The 20,081-nt window shown below is 37.0% G+C and overlaps 1 protein-coding gene across 1 annotated transcript in view; it reads right to left on the bottom strand.

Annotated features, from left to right (window-relative positions):
- The window catches only part of SMARCA2 (SWI/SNF related, matrix associated, actin dependent regulator of chromatin, subfamily a, member 2), an 82,386-nt gene that overhangs the window by 46,316 nt on the left and 15,989 nt on the right, over positions 1–20,081 (bottom strand). Inside the window, exons 11-23 of the mRNA XM_010084570.1 lie at positions 19,391–19,491; positions 18,934–19,081; positions 15,787–15,950; positions 13,989–14,055; positions 13,350–13,460; positions 11,592–11,834; positions 11,191–11,304; positions 9,026–9,133; positions 6,539–6,625; positions 5,578–5,624; positions 3,966–4,132; positions 2,702–2,865; positions 31–258 (exon numbers count right to left, since the gene is read on the bottom strand). Of these exons, the coding sequence (XP_010082872.1) occupies positions 31–258; positions 2,702–2,865; positions 3,966–4,132; positions 5,578–5,624; positions 6,539–6,625; positions 9,026–9,133; positions 11,191–11,304; positions 11,592–11,834; positions 13,350–13,460; positions 13,989–14,055; positions 15,787–15,950; positions 18,934–19,081; positions 19,391–19,491 (1,749 nt within the window). The remainder of the gene's footprint in view (positions 1–30; positions 259–2,701; positions 2,866–3,965; positions 4,133–5,577; positions 5,625–6,538; positions 6,626–9,025; positions 9,134–11,190; positions 11,305–11,591; positions 11,835–13,349; positions 13,461–13,988; positions 14,056–15,786; positions 15,951–18,933; positions 19,082–19,390; positions 19,492–20,081) is intronic.

Here is a 20,081-nt window from a genome sequence, read left to right on the forward strand (position 1 = left end):
CCTCTTACTGATTATTTCTAACTACCTTACCTCATTTTCTTCTTCATGCTCCAATATAGCCTGTAGGAAGGCTCTCCTTTCATGGCTTGAAGATTTCTGATCAAACATTCCAGCCTGGATAACTTTTTGATCTACATTCAGCTTATACTTTGCAGCAGCTAATATCTTCTCTTCCACACTGTTCACAGTGCACAGTCGCAGGACTCGAACTTCATTCTGCTGACCAATTCGGTGAGCTCTGTCTTGGGCCTGCAAGTCCTATTAGGCAAAGAACACAGAGAGTGATTTAGATTTTAAGTGTGCTATAGAAATTGTTATCTGCTTAAAGGACATTATAATGCTGAATTCTTTTGGGTATAAAAAGGAAGTACTCAAATGACAGTCCACCACAATTCACATGGTTCATTCCTCATTGTTTTCTTTCCCAAAACATCATCAGACGTAGGTAGAGGGAAAACTGAAAGCGTATAGCACAGACATGCTCTGTACTGTGTACACGCAGTAAGCCAAAAACTTCTTGAAAGCATGTGCAGTGACTGAGAAGGGCTGATGTATTTATTTTTCCCTTCTATTCAAAGCTCATGGCCTTCCAAGCCAGAATGAAACTTAAACTAAAATAAGAGAACCTAACAGAATTAGTAGAAACAGACCCATACATAAACTTATCTACTAAAGGCTGTTGCTAATTCTTAAATATGTTAACTAAAAATTATTCAATCTTTTGAACTGGCTTTTAACTTGGAACATTAGTGCTAAAATAGCTTAACTATGATCTCCCTGATGGAAAGTTCACGTACACAGGACTGTGAATCAATGTATATATTTTTTGGTCAGGTGATTGCAATTAGCAATTGTGGAATTAAAAAGTATACTCCAGGTCATAAGTAAATAATATATTTTATTAATTCAAGACCTTACCTATTTTCTTCCGGGAAAAGATAAATCCATTAACTCCTATAAATAATGTGTTTCTACTTCAGCATAGTCAGGTAACGAAGGGTACCTAACCTCAAAATGCTATCACAGTTGTGTGCTACCTCACAACACCGAAATTTCTTATTGTAGAGAAAAAAAGAAAACAGGCAATGAGCTGGCCTATTTCAGTCCAGCACCTTGCTTTTGCAAGCACAACATATGATGCAGCCACTGCAACCTAAAGGTGTATTTGAAGTTTTCACTAACAGTGAAGATGAAGCTACAGTACTAACTTGGATATAGAATCGTTCTCAGAAGCACAGGAAAATGACAAAGCGAGGAAACACATTTTTATTCCTGGTCATTAAGTGCTACCTGCTCCCCGCCCCTCACTATCCCCTTTTAGTAAACTGCTCATTAAAATGAACAAATCACTCCCATATGCGGAAGAGAAATTGCATGCATTGAAAAGGAGGCTGAGGGGAGACTTTATTGCTCTCTACAGCTACCTGAAAGGAGGTTGTAGTCAGGTGGGTGTCAGTCTCTTTTCCCAAGTAACAAGTGATAGGATGAGAGGAAATGGCCTCAAGTTGTGCAGAGGGGGGGGTCTAGGCTGGGTATTAGGAAAAATTTCTTCACTTAAAGGGTTGCCAAGCAGTGGAACAGGCTGCCCAGAGAAGTGCTTGAGTCACCATCCCTGGAAGTACTTAAAAGACGTGTCACTTATGGACATAGTTTGGTGGTGGACTCGGCAGTATTAGGTTTAGGGCTGGAGTTGATCTTAAAGGACTTTTCCAACCTAAGTGATTCTATTATTTAGTAATTTAGCAACCTGCCCATTGAATACTCCAGAAAACATACTTTTACTATACTGTAGGGATTTACTGCTAAGCAGCTGTACTCTGCATCAAATTAGTGAAAGTGACCTAAAGACAACCAAAAATACACAGAATGAAGTGCCTTCTGAGCTGCTTTAAAAACCTCTTAGATTGAATCGTTCCAAATGTCTTAAGCCTTGCTTTAAATTGGTCACCATGGCATCTACGGGAGTGCTGCCTTGAAAGTTCTATATAAAACTCTTTTTAGTCTCACTTTGCTTTTTTCCACATGTGGCCACTGATTATGATATGATTTGCATGTATTTGCACACTAGCTGAAAACACATACGTATCTATGTACTTTCAGGGATACCTACCTTACATTCTTAAAAAAAGAAAAAAAAAAAAGACACTAAGTGACAGACTTCAGTTACTTCTTCGGGTTTTTTAAAATAAGCCAGAGTGATTTGACACTCTCTTATCCTGGTGATCTGTACTCACTACTCCTCATCTGCACCAACAGTGTAAGTTGAGTGTCTCATGCCAAGACTGCTGCACTCATACAGCCGCTAATTTCATGAAACAGGCAGCGCTCTGCACAGCCTTTACTAAAATATTGCAGCCTACCTACCAAAGATTCAAAATGGGGAGTTACTTACTAATGTCCGAGGGGTTAAAGAATGAGTACAGTTATACAAATGAAGCAGGTCTATAAGGCCCCTAACTCGGAGGATTCCTTGAGACTCAGATAAAATATATACAGAGACCCAGAATTATTTCACTGATTCACACCAAAACACATCCTGATTGTAGCAGTTTGCCTTACTAATTCCTCTCAAATCAGCATTTTATTACTTCTCTGGTCCTATTCCTTTCACCCCAGGCTATATACCCAATTTAAAGAAGCAATCCAAAAAAGCGTCATGAATTCTTTGTACATTTCATGAAGATAACCAAGTAAAAATAACCTGGTGAGGATTCCAGTCACTGTCGAAGATTATAACAGTGTCAGCAGCCTGGAGATTTAAGCCTAGACCTCCAGCCCTTGTACTCAGCAAGAAGATAAAATATTGTGACCCAGGTTCATTGAACTTCTTCAACAGCGCAGCTCGATCCTCTGATTTTGTTGTGCCTGGAAAGAAATAAAAGAAATAGCCTATAATAAAGATGGCTGTGCTCCCTCACTGTTTCTTGTGCACTTGCACACTAGCAAAACATGGGAAGTTGTAAAGTCCTTGGCTTCCTAGCAATAACTGAAAACATGATTATATTATCAACACTCTTCTCATACCAAATCCCATACTGAATCCAAAACACGGTGCTATTCTAGCTACTAAGAAGAAAATTAGCTCTAGCACAGCTGAAACCAGGACAATACATTAAGTAAAAATAATCAATATTTAAGAAGGTCAGTATGAGGCAGAGATCATCAACATGGAAGAAAGCCAAAATGGAAACTTCAAACAGGTTTAAGCCTCAGATGGGATATGCTATTTTTAGTTATCTTCCTTTCAATATTACTCCAATATGTTTCTAAACTATTTTTGCATTCAAAGGTAATAAAATATACCTACATATAATGTAATTGAGGCTACTGACCATCCTGTGAAATTCAGGAATAAAACTACAGGTACGACTTTACCTGTCACCAAAATTCATCTATCCCATGGAGAACAGCAGTCAAGCTTTAAACAGGAACAAATGAATGAATTCCACTGGTTTCTAGGCAAAACACTGGCATCATCATCTCTCATCATGAGAATACTTTCAGGCAACTTAGTGACAACTGATTAGGACCCTGGATTTTAAGCCTTGTTTGAAAAAGAGATCAGGCCCCCAAATCCCTACATAATCTGCATTCCAGGAACAGACCTGAGACTTCACCAAAACAATCCCTTGACCCAACGGTCTGCAGATTAAACAGATGAAATAAAACAGTCACAGAGCCAAGGAGATGGAGAATTACTTAAGACCAACTCCACCAAGCAAGGCAAAAGTACATCTCGATCAGTATCTTGTCTGTAAGAACAGGGAAAGTTCCAGTAAGCTGCAGCTTACGGGTCTACTGCCATAACTTCATGACAAATACCCTTGCAGACCTGTTTACACTTTTGTATAATCACATCAGGTGTGCTAGGAAGACACTAGGAAGAACTCAGGTCTCCCATGTCCAAACTAATGGAGCATGCTACCTCTTAACTTACTATTTATCCGTTTTTTCATTTAGCTTACCGTCAAGACGCAAGTAGAGGAAATTTCGAAAAGCAAAGTAGTCTTCCATAATGGTCATGAGTGATGTCATTTGACAGAAAAGAAGCACACGATGGTTAGTAGCTCGTAACTTTGGTAGAATACGATCGAGTAGCTCAAACTTCCCTGAGGCCCGATAAAGTTCCGCTCTGTGAAGAGAAAAAGCACAGTAAATGCCAGAATAAGCACACATTTAGAAAGTTCTTAGTAATTATCATGTCAGAGTATAACAGAGAGATTAATTTACTTAATCTAAAGACTAATAGCACTTTTCTCTTTTTAAGTATTTATGTTACTTAAAATAAAAAAAAAAAAACACCAATGTGAATTCCTGACTGGAAAGGAATTTTCTTCAATTAAAAAAGTGTAGGCACTTGCAACCACATAGAATACATTTCTTTACAAAACTCAGCTCTGTTTCATTATTTATCAAAACAAACATTCTTTCTCAGCTAGATAAGCAGTTTATCAGTTAGGATATTCGCCTGCTATTTTTGCTTTCAGCTTGCATTTACTGCAGTTGTAAGTTGTATTCATCAGGCATGTTAGAAACAACTCATTTTTTCACTCAACTACTATGCACAAGAAAGTCAAATATTCCAAAATGAACATACAGAATATATGAATATAGCTCTGAATATACAGAGATAATGGGAGAAGTTTGAAAGAGGTTATACTCTTTAAACATATAGCCTCAGTAGTCCTGAACAGTAGTTAGTTGCTTTAATTAGTTGCTTTTCTGTCTTCTGTGCTATGAATTGCAAAACAGACTCTTTAGCACTGACATTCAAGTAATAACTGAGAAAATGAGTAAAAGTAAACAGGATGTCTAAATCAGCAATACGCTTTACAAAAAAAAGTTCACTTAACTATTCTCTAACCTTGAGTTTATACTCTCAAAATACCATTTATCATTAGCAACGGTATACTTAAGTCCATAAGATACACGGCCTTCTGATACGCATACGTTATGTAATCAGCAAAAGACTAAACTGTTTAGGAGACAAGCAGTCTGGTATAGCAGTTAAGGAGAAAAATAGTCTGGTATACTAGTTAAGGAAAAAAAAAGAAATGTCATTAACACTTCAACAGGAAGGAGGCCTGGTGGAAGATATACCTTCCCTTTAGAAAGCACTCATTTCTGGACAGATGCACAAAGAAGTGCCCAGAAGAAAATTTAAATCTATTTCATTTCAAATAAAGGAAGAAATGATAGTTTAATTTGGACCAAGATGGTAAAGAGGGAAAAGCAGAACGCAAAAGTAACAAGAAGAAAATCCCAACAGATACCTCTGAAGATTCATTCCATTGAATTTCAGATGGTATCTAAGCTATTTCAAAGTAAGGGAGAAAGGAATACATCAGTTTACAATCTTCTCTGCCTGTCCTCCTAAAAAATATGGAGGGTCGTAAAAAGTGCATATAACTCTTCTAGTCGTATTATCTTTTGCTTCAGGTATGTGCTCTGTGCCTCCTCTGCCTTTCTGTAAACTGCTCAAGTTTGTTAGCATGTATCAACACGAACTAACTAGAAAAAGAATGTGATACTTTAGTTCCAATACAATACTATGAACAGGAGGAAAAATTGAGTTACCCGTTGATGACACCATTTGAGTAGCCTAAATGTTCAGCGAAGGACTCCTGCAGAGTTATAAGTAAGAGATTATTACAAACTACACAGTAACCCAAAATCATGCATTCTTGTATCAATTAAATTAAATATATGAGCAGTGGGGTTTGAGTTCCATTATGTTCATACCATTGGAATCCACCTTGTAGCAACGGTGCACTACTTTTATATTTTCCTGTACTACTATTACTTGAAATTCATTGTTTGCAAAAGTAACTTCTGCCAGCATGCATTTTACCAGATTACAAATATAGTAGAAAATAATTAATTTATACTAATTACTGGAAGACCCATTTGCAAATTACTTAATTTAATTAATTATTAAATTAAAATACATGGGAACAAAGAGTGAAAATTACAACTATATCACAGTAGGTTCCAAATTCATAAATGTAGCTACATTCCAGATATATACAACACTTTCTATCTTTCCAAATATATTATTATATTCATGTACTTTGGGTCCTAGTGAGAGATGCTATATAGACAGTAAATTTTTTTGCTGAAAAACCAAGATGGGTAAACAGGCTGATATTGTGATTAGCAGCCTGCTAGTTATAAAAACCCTACACATGGCATTTTGAACTAGTGTCTCTCTACATCATAAATTAGGCCTAAGAAGGGAGTAAATTGCTTTGGAATGTCTTAAATTAAATTAAACAAAAACATAATTTTTAATGAGTGTCTCAGCAAGACTAAATGCTTCAAAACTGACTTCAGATTACCAATAAGAAGTTGGCATTTGACCCATTTGCTTCTAAAAATAAAAGACTGTAAAAATAATGGTTTTCAAGTGTGTCCTTTTCAGCATAAATGATGTGGACAAAGATGTCCTCTCCCACACACATAACCTTCAACAGCTGTTTTCGACTATGTTAGCCATCTGAATAAAAACAGTTCTCAAAATCAAACCTGTCAGTCTTACCTCAATGTGTTGAAACATGTATGGGTGATTGCATATTTTTCTCAATTGCATGATAGTGTTCATAAGAGTCTTTGCCCCACCTTTTCCCTATGGGTACAAACAATGCAAATCAATTAGCTTATTAATGAAGCTTTTGAAAGATATTTTAAAATGCAGGCATAAAAATACTTCTACCCCAAACTTGAATACCACATCACTAACTCAAACAAAAAACCCAAAAAACCACAAAACAACAAAAAACCAGAAGATACTGTGGAGTTGTCTTACTGCATAAATTCATCTATCATAAGGATGCTCCGTAACAAAAAGGAAGACCTGGAAGTAATCCACAAAGTGCATTATGTACGTACTTGTAGTACTCACAGTGGGACACGGAGCATCTACTGTCCTGCATACTGCTTATTTATACTGTTTATTATGAAACCATACAAATTCCATCAGGTCTGATCCCGCTAACAGGAAACTACTCTGGACAGATGCTTTTCAATTCTACAGTAGATACACTTGTATGTTAACTGGGTATATGGGTTTCTCTTTCCAGGTAGGCCAAGTAAAACACAGGGCCACAGGCAGCTAAAAAGCTAGAGATAACCGAATCTCGTGAGTGATCTTAATATTTAACACAGTGTATTCTCAAAATTTGTTCTACAGTGAATCTTTTCTAGAATCAGGACAGACTTCAGACAATAGTCAGTTGTGACTGATTAAACTGTATAGTTAAAAACAAATTGCAACCAGTGGATACAAGTTTGAGAACATCATACCATATGAACATTGCCAAACACTTGTCACTTTCAGATGCCTCTTTGGTTTGTTGTAATTTTATGAAAACATAATCAGAGTGGTCACAATATTCCAAGCTTACTGTATGACTAATTCTGATTTATTTTAAAAATCTCAGCCAAAACAATTTATCAATTTCCTATAGTAAAACTAGGGAAACACACTTTATTTGACCATATTATGAACTAGCAATATTCTTCTCTTTCCTGGAAAGTACAGTGAAATCATAACTTCCATCTAGAGCAGAGATTTTACATTTGAAGGGAGTATTCCATACAGCCAAAACTTATTTTTGCAATTTTCAAAATCCTCTCAAATTTGCTCCAAAATGCAGTTCACATTTGTCCTAAGAGTCATTTCCTAAAGCTTTCCAGATCAATGAATTCTCCCTAGTCTGAGCTGGCTCCAGGCTACAGCTGCAGAAAGACAGCATTTTCTCCTAACATAGTAGTTGTTTGATCAGTGAAGCCAAGTGTTCTCAACAACCACCTCTCTCTGCTGCCAACAGGTATTATGGATAAGAGAGCCTGATGAAGCAGGTAAAGAAAAAAAATTAATGAAGAGAGGGTGGCAAGAAAGGAAAAAACTTCAGACCCTTGGGGAGAGGGGAAGGAGAGGGAAGTGTTCACAAGACAGCAAAGGCAATTTGAAGTTGTTAAGCAAAAAGCTGGGTGGAGAAGCAAGTAGGCAAAAATCAACCGAAGATTCAGAGCTGATGAAAGAGAGGAAAGAGAACAGAAAGGGAAGGAAGTAGAAGACTGTGATACAAAATGAAATTTATAGTCAAAAGTAAAGACATCAAACTACAAAGTGACATTAAAAATATAACAGAGGAACATAAATGAGTGTTTGCAAAGTGCTCAAACTATGAAGATGAGTATCAATATCCAACAATAACAATCAACTTTGTCTGGAGTTTCAATAAGCACCAGCAAAGACAACAATTTCACTGCGCAGAACAAGGAAGGTAGAACAGGATACTGAATTTAAAAAGTCATCCATTGTAACAACGAAACCTGCAAAAGGATGGTGGAAAGACAGTATGTGATTGCACTGCATCAGTAACGGTGCAAACACAACCTGTTACACACCAGCTGTTCTGCAGTCCCTATTCAAGGTATTTCACACAATGTGAAAAGTATACACACAACTAAGCTGAAGAATAGCAACTTGCTTACTTTGTAATAACTGAATCAAGTCCCATGATGACATAATTAACATTTACTAATACATAGTCTAAATATGACTATGTGACTTTGAATCCTACTGTTCTCTTAAAGAACTGCGTTACTAACAGATTTTGTTAAGTATGAATGCAAGCACATAGCCCCAGCTGGCGAACACAAGACTTCACTAATAGCTCTGAAAGACAGGATGAATAACCTTCTGTAGCCAGCGCTGTCACTATCACAATTATTCAGGTACATCAGTGGATTAAACTCAGCCAAGGGAAATGCTGTTTTTTTTCCAACATTGTCTGTTTGCAGAAAGGCACTGTAACTACAGTGAATACAAGCAATACTTTTTCCTGTAGCATGAGCTACAGTCTTGTAGAACAAAACCATGTCTGGTAGACATTTCTTTTCCCATGACAGATACCTGCAGTAAAAGCCTACATACTAATTTTATGAAACAGAAATCATATTGTTAACATGTTTAATCATAATACATAATTTCCTACATGTTTTAGTCTTTCTTTTGTACCTTTTTGTCTTTTTCAGAACCATCTGTGAGAAGGATTCCCTTGGCTTGCATGTGACGGTACAGGATTTTCTGAAGAGCTGACATATCACATTTGATCACATATTCCACCTAATGTAAAAAAACCCCAAACAACCATAAACACACTGACATAATAATGTTAGTAGGATCTAACTGCAGGTTCTTGTCATCCAAAAACACAAAACAAAAAAACTATTAATCTTTTCTCCATATCCTAACACCAGAGATTGTTTCAGTGAGCAGCAATCCAACTGCAAGCACAGAAATTAGTACCTCAAAAGATTATCTGTGAAGAGTGACAAGTACTATGAGACAGCTGCATGCTAATAAAGTAATTACAGAATAGCCATATTTTTTCCCATTCAGTAATTTTAACAATTTTATAAAAATTAATTTTTATTTTGTGTTTAACATGAAACTTAAAAACCATTTTATTTAATAACCTGTGGACTTCATTATGTCTGTAACGCATTACAAAAATATCAAGCAAAGCATTATAAAAAAATATCATATACGTAGCAATTAAGCATCCCTCATAGTGTCTAACTAGCACTATGTTTATCTAGCTTGGCACAGAAATATTCAATTTTGTCAACATCAACTAAAACACAGGGAATTAGTCAAGTACGGTATGATCCCCACATTCAGTATGTCTTCTTGTTCAGCTTTGTAAAACCATATTTATTAAAGCAGTTTTTGACTGCATACTATCTTTAAATCCAGTAGTATAAAGACTTCATACTCCAATTTAACTCATTTTTTTCTACTACTCAAGTTCCAGATTATAGTCACTATGTTTTTAAAAAGTTATGCAAAATAAAAACAGACACATAATACAGCCAGACTAGTGGCTAAAAATCTTGCAAGTGATGACTAAAAGTGTAAGCTTCCTAATGTTTAATATATAAATGGAATACAAGAATTATCAGGTTATTCTTCTTCTCAGACAGGAGGATAACTTCATTAAAGAGAAGTGACTATTTCTTCAATTGCTTCTTTACCAAGATTTCTAAGATCAAATGACACTGATAAATAGGCTTTGGTCAACAAGTTCAGTCCTCATGGTCGGACTGTTTTTTTCGTAAACAAGATAATGGAAACAAAAAGAAACATTGTCCTCTGAGTACCAGTGTGTACATAACTTCTAAATCCTCCTCCTCCAATGCCTATTAACGCCTTTATCAAATATAGTGGCTCCAATTGGCAGAAATTTTAATAGAAATAAGAAATATTCCAGTAAATTTTTTTAAATGTAAGTAGGTTTAATTCTCAAATAAATGCTTCTGAGGATACTGAGAATCTGACATTTGAAGGAACAGAAAGTCATAACAGTAATAGTGTTCATAACATGAGAAAGATGACAAATACATTTTTAAAAACCTTTCCTTTGAGTACTGTCACCAAGCATCTGTACACAGCTCTTTGTTCATTCAGACAGTGTTAGTCAGCTCGTAACAGAACCTACAAAAATTTAATGTTTGGTATGGTTTTAACCCAGTTGATCTTAGGACCAAATTGTCCCAAGCACATCTTCAAATTACTTTTTTATTTGGTTGCTGTTGTCATTCTGGGATGGGTAAATGGGAAAAGTGATGCAGGCTTGCAAAGAAGGACAGGGTGCCGCAAGACAAGTTTCCCAGAGATAACAACAATGATGTTTCAAATCAAAACAGAATTTTATGTTCCGAATTAAAAAGCCACCAGTTAGAAAAACTTGTGCAGTTTTAACAAGATTCTTCACACAACTCCTGGAACATTAATGCAGGACCAAATTCTGACTGCTTTATAAAGTCCTTCAGGAATTTCAGTGAACCAGTTAGGGGAGCAAGGTTCTGCCAGATGCAGGGAGGATAGGACAGGACAGAATCTGATCCTCAGTGTATGGTTGACTCACTTACAACTTGAAACCAGATATGGAAACAAGTTGCATGTCTTATATTGATGACTACACACAGAATTAAAGCTGTAAGACTGGTGAGGAATCCTGAGAATGCAGAAACTCCACGTATTCAGGCTTCCTCAGTGGCCAACTTTCTTTGCAGAGTTATGAACAAAAAAACCACAGCAATAACACATGCTAAGAAACTCTTCTTCTGTAAAATAAATCTGAAAAAGGAACATTACATAATGCTTAAATCATTGCAAACCTTTTCTGGCAGTTGAGACTCAACCTCCTTCTTCAATCTTCTCAGCAAGAAGGGTCGGAGCACTTTATGGAGACGGCGGATGATCAGAATAGTTTCTTCCTCATTTAAATCCACCTGCAGAAGTTTATAAAAGTCATTACAAGGCGACTCAGTATATTAGGTAATGTCTTCTCTCATGTGAAAGGACAAGTATATGCACTAAATACTTGCATGTTACAACCAAACTTGCTGAATTTAAAAAGGCACTAATATTACAATTTTCTGGCATTATAAAAAAGGTGGCTTTTAGATACATTAATTCCCTAAGTACCAGGGAGAGTTCAAACACTAATCATTCTGTATAAGCTCCTTTTTGTTTTCATCAAAGTGGTTTGTTTCTGATGTTTTAAAAAAAACAGTACCCTTTCTCCAGTCATGGCAAATGGAGCATTGAACCACTGTTCAAAGGTGCTACAGCTCTTGAAAATCGTTGGGAGAAGGAAATTGAGAAGAGCCCAAAGTTCAGGCAGTTTGTTTTGCAATGGAGTCCCAGTCAGCAGTATTCGCCTAGGGGCCACATAGTGAGTATTCAAGACCTGAGTCAGCTTGCAGTGATGGTTCTTCATTCGATGGCCTTCATCTACTATCATGTACTTCCATCGAATCTGTAGGAAAGATAAGAAAAATTGTCCAAAGTAGAGTAGGTTAGACTTAGTCAAATTTCTCCCAACAGGTGCAGAACAAAAATATTTCAAGCCTGAGACATCAGTCATTCTCATTTATGAGAAAAGCCAAACAAGGCATTATGCAACTGCCCCTGCACTTGCAAGCAGCAGAAATAAAAAGAAACACTAGGTATGCTGAATCTGACGCTGAATACTGTCTTGAACTGCAACACCAAACACCAGATTCCTCCCAATTCTGGGAAAGAGATTACGTGACTGGCTCTTCAAGGCCAGAATACGGTTCACAGGGGAAGAATGAGATAAACCTGTCTGCAGCAAGAATCTTGACAGAGGACAAAAGCATTTTCAGACAAAATAACTATGCTCACAAACAACAGCAACCCTGAATTCTGTTTCGATTATGTTAATCCTATGTTTTCACTCAAGTAGGAAGCAGCGTAACTATCATCATCTCATCTCAGTTCTCAGTTACTGAATCTTCAAATAATGTTTCTATTTCTTAATGTGAAAGCTTAAATGCAGTCACAGCACATGCTGGTAGACAGTTGTTCAAGCTCTGTGATACCACTTGTACTACAACATAGGCAGTCAACACATGTGCCACACTGACCACCTGACTAGGAAGTCCTCGTGTGTACTTTCACAGGTGCTAACTAATTACATATCCCAGGACAGGCTGAATGGCATAGTGCTGTTCTTCCTCTTAGCAAGGGTAGGCAAAAACTGGAGCAGAAGGAAAACTCTGCAGTCTCAAACTGTTCTCAAGTGTTCAGAATTATGCTAAGAAAATGCACTTCCTTTGTATCAGAGAGGAAAAATGAATAATCCAAATATGCAGTAAGTAATAGAATTAAAGTGAAAATGAACAACAAAGGGATAGTAGGACCATATGGTTTCTCCATGTGGCAAAATACTGCCTTAATCTCCTTTGTGTGCATTTGAAATAGTCTTACAGTACAGTAGCTTTCAAACTAATTCATCCCATTTGACGCACACCTGTTGACAGTTAGTGAGCCTTTAAGAACTGTGCTGTGTATAGTAAAGGGTCTGGATATCAAATTCATGAGACAGGTAACTACTTAATTATTTGGGGAAGAGTGACCACACAGCTGGAAAGGCTCTAATAAGAGTGAGCTGTGGGTCAGAAACAATGGAAAAAAATTAAAGTCAGGACTGGTGAAATGCTGTTAAGCAGAGGGAAGAAAAGTAATGTTTTTCCCAGGACAGGCAGATATACAGTACTGACACAACTGCAAAAAGGAATTAGTCTTCTGGCTACATTCAGAAAAATCCTTTTGTTTACAGGGAGAAGAGCCCTGACTGAGAAGTCCAATCATAAACAGAGGAATAGTAAAGTAAATTACAGGTTTAAGTTTTATGGAAGGACAGAACAACAACTCAGGACTTCCTATAAAACAAAAATGCATTTTGTGCTATGCAGCATTTGAAGCTGTCTTGAAGGTCTTGCTGTTAAGAGATGATGGTCATCATTACCTTAGCAAGGATATGTTTGTCCTTTATTATGTACTCATAAGTAGTTAAAAGAACATTAAATTTTCCACTTCGAAGCTGAGGAACAAGTGAGCGGCGCATTGCAGGTGTACCCTAAAAGAGAGAGAGAAGTTAGTACTTACTCTTTCTTGAATTAGCAGACACAGAGCAACCACATAAACTTGTAATTCTACACTACTGCAAACAGTACATCAATGCGTTCCAGACTTCTTCAGAGTGCTTCCCCTAAATGGTTGCTCAACTGTAAAGCTCTGTTTATGGGGCACTGGAAACATGTAGCTAGCAGCCTAGTCTCCTTACAAATTGCTTGGCCATACCACTACAACAGTTGCCAAATAGCAAAGTATTCAGCTATCTATGAAATGTGAAGTAGTTATCATTTATATTACTCTCATCAGAAGCCTTGCAATGTGATAATTAACAATTTATTCTGCATTTCACTATGTGAAAGTTACAGTTTATTACAGTCTTCTTAATATGACTAAATCTCACTGCTTACTATCTGATATACATGACAAAACTTCATGAGCAAACAGTTCAGAGGTGCATGCAGAAGCAGAGGAAAAATTGGCTCTATTGTAATTCCTTCAATTCTATAATCATATAAAAAGCAAAACAGACCTTGTAAGATATCTTCACCACAGAAGGAGCCCATTTGTCAAATTCGTATGTCCAATTGGATAAAGTCCTATCATAGAGATTATAAAGAAAAATTAATATATTTCATGACATGGAAGCCAAACTTGATAATGTTTTGAAGTGGTTACCAACTTTTCAACACATTTCATGTAATCAACCCCCATAATTAACAGTATATTTTAAAAAGTGCACTTTATATACTGAAATAAAACACAAGCATCTCAGAGGGGAGTAAACAGGAAACAGTGTGAAATACTCTTTTAGTTCACATTCAGGGGCCTCTCTGAAACCAATTCAGAGTACCATTTTATGTACCTCTTTCTATTTTGGAGCATATTACGGATAAGAAAGAGAACCCTGAACAAAAAAATAAATTTGTAAGTTCTTTTATACTAGTCATCTAAAAAGTGACACTACAACTTTTCAAATATAGCCTCATGAAGCTGAGAATAGAATTCATCTGTGTTCTGCTCAAGCAGAAATACTCATAGTGCCACCCAGTGCCACTATGCAGGTCCATTTTTGCATGGTGTTTCTCCTGTTTGATCACAAAAAAATAGGTTTTATGGCTAATTTAGTTGCTATCATGATACAGCAGCAAAAAATAACCTGGAGGTTTTTTTGGATGCTTTTTTTTTCCTTACTGGACCTGTGATAGCAGCAGTACTAGCTATTAAGAAATGGCAAGGAAAGGCAGCTTTTAAAATGTATACAAGAAAGAAATTTCAGCTCCTCTTTTTTAGAAATATAACAAAAATTATTACAGAGTACTTAAATCTGTTTTACTGTGCCTGTGTGAAATCTGACAATAGCATTCTCCCTTTGTTTTTGTTTTACTTTATAGATCTTCTCCCAGCTATTTCTTTTCACACTAGAGCTCATCATTTGTGGTCATACAATTCGGCAAAGCTGTGGTATTTATGTTAGTCAACCAGCTACTACTGCAGCTCAGAGAGAAGACAGGATACCTCAGAAGAAATCAAAAGACATGGCCACAAATAAAATTTATCCTAATCCTACTATGCATTTGCACACTCAGCACAATTGGTGGACAAATTATCTAATGAAAAGGCCAGGGAACTTTTGCACATCAATCAACTCACACACAAAAATAGGGAAACAACCCCTCAATATCCTGCATCAGTTTTTATTTAAAACACAGCACTTCAAATCACTAAACCCTACATCTCATCTTTGGAAAAAGGAAAATGCATTTAAAGATATGTATAAAACAAGCAGCATCTTGGAAAGCTAAGGAAAATCAATAAACAATCATAATCTGGACACTTGATCAAAGTGTGACTATCACTCATCAAGGCTACATCCAGGGCTAGTTATACACTAATTAAAAGATCATCCAACCTCACGAAAGCATGATTACTTGGTATCAGATGGGGTGCCAGTTGTTTAAAGAATTAAGCAACAGGTTCTTAATATCACAGCTAAATGCTGAACGGGGAACTGCAGGCACGTCATACGAAAGAAATACCACCTCCCTCTTGTGGCTTAAGAGTGAATTACAGTAAATTCACTAGCCAGCTTGCCAAAAGAGTGGACAAGGAAACCAACGGCATTAAGGGTTTTAACAGCCTTCTGGTCACCCTTTCAATGCTAGACAATTAACTGTGAAGAAATGATCAAAGAAAACACTCATACATGCTCAGTTTAATCCCACTGCGCATGTCATCTTGTCATTACATGAAAAACAAGCTTGTGTGTTCTGAATAAACCAATCTGCAATGCTTAGAATGATAGCAACAGGAAGGGATCCTTTACTTACGAAAGGGGAACAATGATGAGATAGGGGCCATTGAGTCTTTTGTGCTCCATCAGGTAAGTGATGAGTGCAATTGTCTGTATTGTCTTTCCTAGTCCCATTTCATCAGCTAAAATTCCATTCAGATTGTTATTATAGAGTGAAACCATCCACTCCAGTCCCTGGAGCTGAAATGAAGAAGAATAGCTTCACTTATTTAAAACCCACACAAATAATTAACACCAGTACTACGGAACCAAGGTTCTGATGTCCCTGCCTACTTAGATGTTGGATTTCCTTTAATAATATATACGCACAAGGAACCCTGGCTTAACACCTTCCCCCCACAAAAAAACACAAAACAAGAAATTTCTGGTAACAGCTATACAGAAATCATCACTCCTGCTTAGCAGAGCCCATGATATGAAATCAGATTTCATACATGCAGGTTTTTTTGTACCGTGCACAAAGCAACACAGGCAGTCACATGTAAGGCTTATAAAAACTTATTACAAGAGGTTGTTCTCCAATTTCAACTGTCAAATGTTAAAACTTTCTATGCATATTTCATGCCATTTGCCTGTGTCAATTAAAATCTTTCAAAACCAAATCCATCAAGTCTGCAGAAAACATATAAGCCTCACACTTGCCAACTGCATCACTGGTATGCTAAAGCTCTTTTAGTGTCTGCTGTCCATACCTCCCAATGTCAGAGTAGGCCCCCTTTGTTCAATTATGCCTTGTGTAGAAAATCCCAGAGCTGGAAGGAAGCCAGAGTACTGTAGCTAAGAATTGTCTAAATAACAGAGTTTCATGCTCCAAGGAATACAGCTGGAAAGCACTGACTCAGATTATTCCCCCATCACACAGACTTCCACATATGTGTGTATCACATGACTCATGGAAATACAAAATAAGATTCAGACTTTTGGTGTGTCTCCTGTATAGACAGAGAAGTAAATTAAGAGGCCAGAGAAAGTTCATTAAAAAAACACTACATGCTTGAAGTAACCTCCTGTTGTCCCTGTGAGAGAGTATCCAAAATACTGTTGCCGATTTACTGGCTTTATGTACATGATGACTGATTTATATTTAGGTATTAAATACTCAGGCCACCAAGATTTAGTCAGAATGTTCTGCAACCGTATGTCCCACTTGCAGAGTAGCTTCTTTTCTACAACACTGAACTTTCTCCACTGACATATACCAATATGAAGAAAGAGACAATCTGACCAAATTTGACAGAAAGAAACATGGAAAAAAAGGAAAAAAGCTGTGAAGGAACAAGCATGTAAAATCTAGAGGACAGGGAAATACAGAGTGAAAGGGAGAGTCAAAGAACAGTCTCCTTCAGAACATTTTTGCTAGAACCAAAGACAAGTCTCAAAGCTCCTGACATAAAGCTCCTTAGGCAAGCGTGCCTCTTACCTCTGGTGCAAACACTATACAGAACAGACATCATAAAGAGCAAATCTACTGATTCAATTGCTAGATATCACATTCAGCAGCTAAAAGACCTGCTCTAACTGATAATCCTTGTGAGTGTCTGTGTAACTCCACATACTAAATTATTTTGCTTTGTGTCACACTGGAAAATTGCACTGCAAAAAACAGAACTGCATAATATAAGAATATTTCTATGTTCCATATGTCATTACAATTTAGGAAGTAAAGGAATTATCACAATCTTAATTTCCCATTCATGAGCACTTTAAGCCAATATGGCCATTAAATGAGTATTGTTACACACTGTTCATTTAGTACATTAGGTAAACCTTCACAGACAACGAATCAGGATTACGCAGTAAAAAAGGCTTCTGACTGCATCTGTTGGCTCCTTGCTTCATCGGGTGCACAAGCTGGACAACATACTGACAATGAGGCAGCAAAAATAAAGAGGGCATCATAGCTGAGAAAGTGGCGTATTTCTCTATACAGTTGGATTCTATCTTGTCTTAGTCACAGCATTCCTCAATGGTGCCAGAAAAGTTATTTAACCTATCACGTTCAAAATCAGTCCCTGAATGACACGCTCTTCTTTTTGTTGAGGGATCATGGTGAGACACCTAGAAATGCCAAGGATTCACAACAGAATTCAAATTCAGAGGGAGTTTTGCTATGATCAAGTAGGATCATGAGGTTATTCAGTTTGAACAGACCTCAGACATTTTCTAGGCCAATCCCCTGCCTAAAGCAGGTCCAGCCTTGGAGACAGGTTGCTCAAGGCTTTACATGGTCAGCGACTGAAAACCTCCTAGGTAAAACCTCTCTGAGCCCCTGCTCCACAGCGGCACTGTCCTCTTCTGTACACCCAGTGTGAAGCCTCACTTCAGCTTTGGAAAAGAGAAATCAGCTTAACTCTTTAATTTTAAATTATTTAAACAAGCTACTGTAATAGATGGCAGTGCCAAGGAGCATAGCAAACAGTGGCTGTAATCACGATGCTCTTTACAGTTAGGGAACAGTCTTCCTCCTAGTTCTCTGCAAGCAGAAATAGGTATATATCTTTATGACATCTTCTTTATTTTATGTGGATGTAGAAATAATGTTCTGACTGCAGAAAAGATGCAGGTTCTTGGAGTTTCCTATAAAGCTGGACAATAGCAGAAGTGTTGAAAACATGTACCAAGGACATTTTCAATCACAGATGAACCCAGCTTATGTCAGAGTACCTAAGTTCTAGTTACTAAGTCCACTGAATGCCTGTTAAGATTGAGACATCAGCTTCCATAGTAAAATGTTTTTTGTTCTTTCCAAATTTTGTCTATCACTGCACTGAAGTATTAGGATCTTAATTAAAAAATAAAATCCTAGACTTTTAAATACAGGAAGAATAAAAATATTGTTAACCCACCACAAATGAAAACAATAAGCAGAACTGAAATTCTAGGTCAATGAGAAGGATAGCAAAACCAAAATATTATTGGTTTGCAATCAAAAAAAGAGTTACAGGTATACGCAGGAAGTTGGTATTATTATTCAAGCAGTATGTATGAAACATTATCTGTGACAGGTAACTGTCCTTGCTTTGTCCATATAATTCCCAAATTCTAACCTACTAGAGATCTCGTATTTCTTAACAAATTTTCAGTTTGCCACTTGAAATACCACACTGAAATGTCAAGTACAATTCCAAGTTCTAAATATTTTCATGTTTTAATGATGTCTCACCTGATAATGTTTTAGTGTGCCATTAATAAGAAGAGAAGACTGTTTTTCCACCCTTTCTGTGATTGCGTGAGCAACAGTGTAATAGGACTGAGACCCTCTAGCACTATATTGCATGCTATATTCATCATCCACATCTTGTTTAGCTGTCCTGGAAAGCAGAAAAAGAACTAGTGTGAATTCCCAAAAACAAACAAACAGGGGTTTTTTGATCACAGTTCACACATGTATGTCTGAAGAAATGGTGCAAATCCCCAACTGTAGCAGTACACCAAAGGGTGCAACCTACTTCACAAACAGTACACAATTAGTACCAAATTATCATGTTCCTTCTCCAGCAGATGTTCAGGCCAGAGGAGCTACCACAGCTCACTGCAATCTACACCAAGCTACTCTTGGGAAATGTCACTGTAAGAAACCACAATTCCTAACAAAAAAGCAGCACCTAAAGAACACTCACTCGATGATTTGCTTTGCATCTTTCTCAGAAACTTCCTCACTGTTAGGATCCAGGAGTATCTTCTCATCTGCTTCTAACCTGCTTGACTCTTCTTCATCATCCTACAGAATACAGAAAAAGAATAGGGCTGCTGGGAAGAATATAATCTTCCTAATTCATACTTCAACCGGCATTCACATATCGGTAGCTTTCATTAGTCAATGTTTTATGACAGAATGCTGAATCACAAAGTTCATCTTACACCTATTCTGCAACAGAATAGCACTGCAGCATAACAAGAAGATAATTTCTGACACACATTAACCAACAGGAAGTCATGATACTTTGAAATAAAAAGTATTTTACCCTTTAATAATCTTACTTTTAAAAGCCTTACTCTGTCCACTGTGTTCATGGGGAGGATTGCAATGCCATGTGTGCACTTATATCATATTCCAGACATGTGGTAATTTAATAAGGCTTGAAAACAGTCGAGAACTGCTGTTTCACGCTTCTAGTTTCTTAGAAGATGTTTCTTAGAAACAGACCACATTTTCACTCTTTTTAAAATAACTTGTCTTCTGGCTACAGTTGCAAAGGATAACGAACAATTTAAAATCTCACTAATGAAGCTGAAAAAAACACCACTTTGAGTTCTGCAAGTGTATTCTCCTAAGAATAATTTCCCCAGCTCTGAACAACACTGCTGCTA

The sequence above is a fragment of the Pterocles gutturalis genome, unplaced genomic scaffold, assembly GCF_000699245.1.
Source record: "Pterocles gutturalis isolate BGI_N339 unplaced genomic scaffold, ASM69924v1 scaffold2675, whole genome shotgun sequence".
Lineage (NCBI taxonomy): Eukaryota > Metazoa > Chordata > Aves > Pterocliformes > Pteroclidae > Pterocles > Pterocles gutturalis.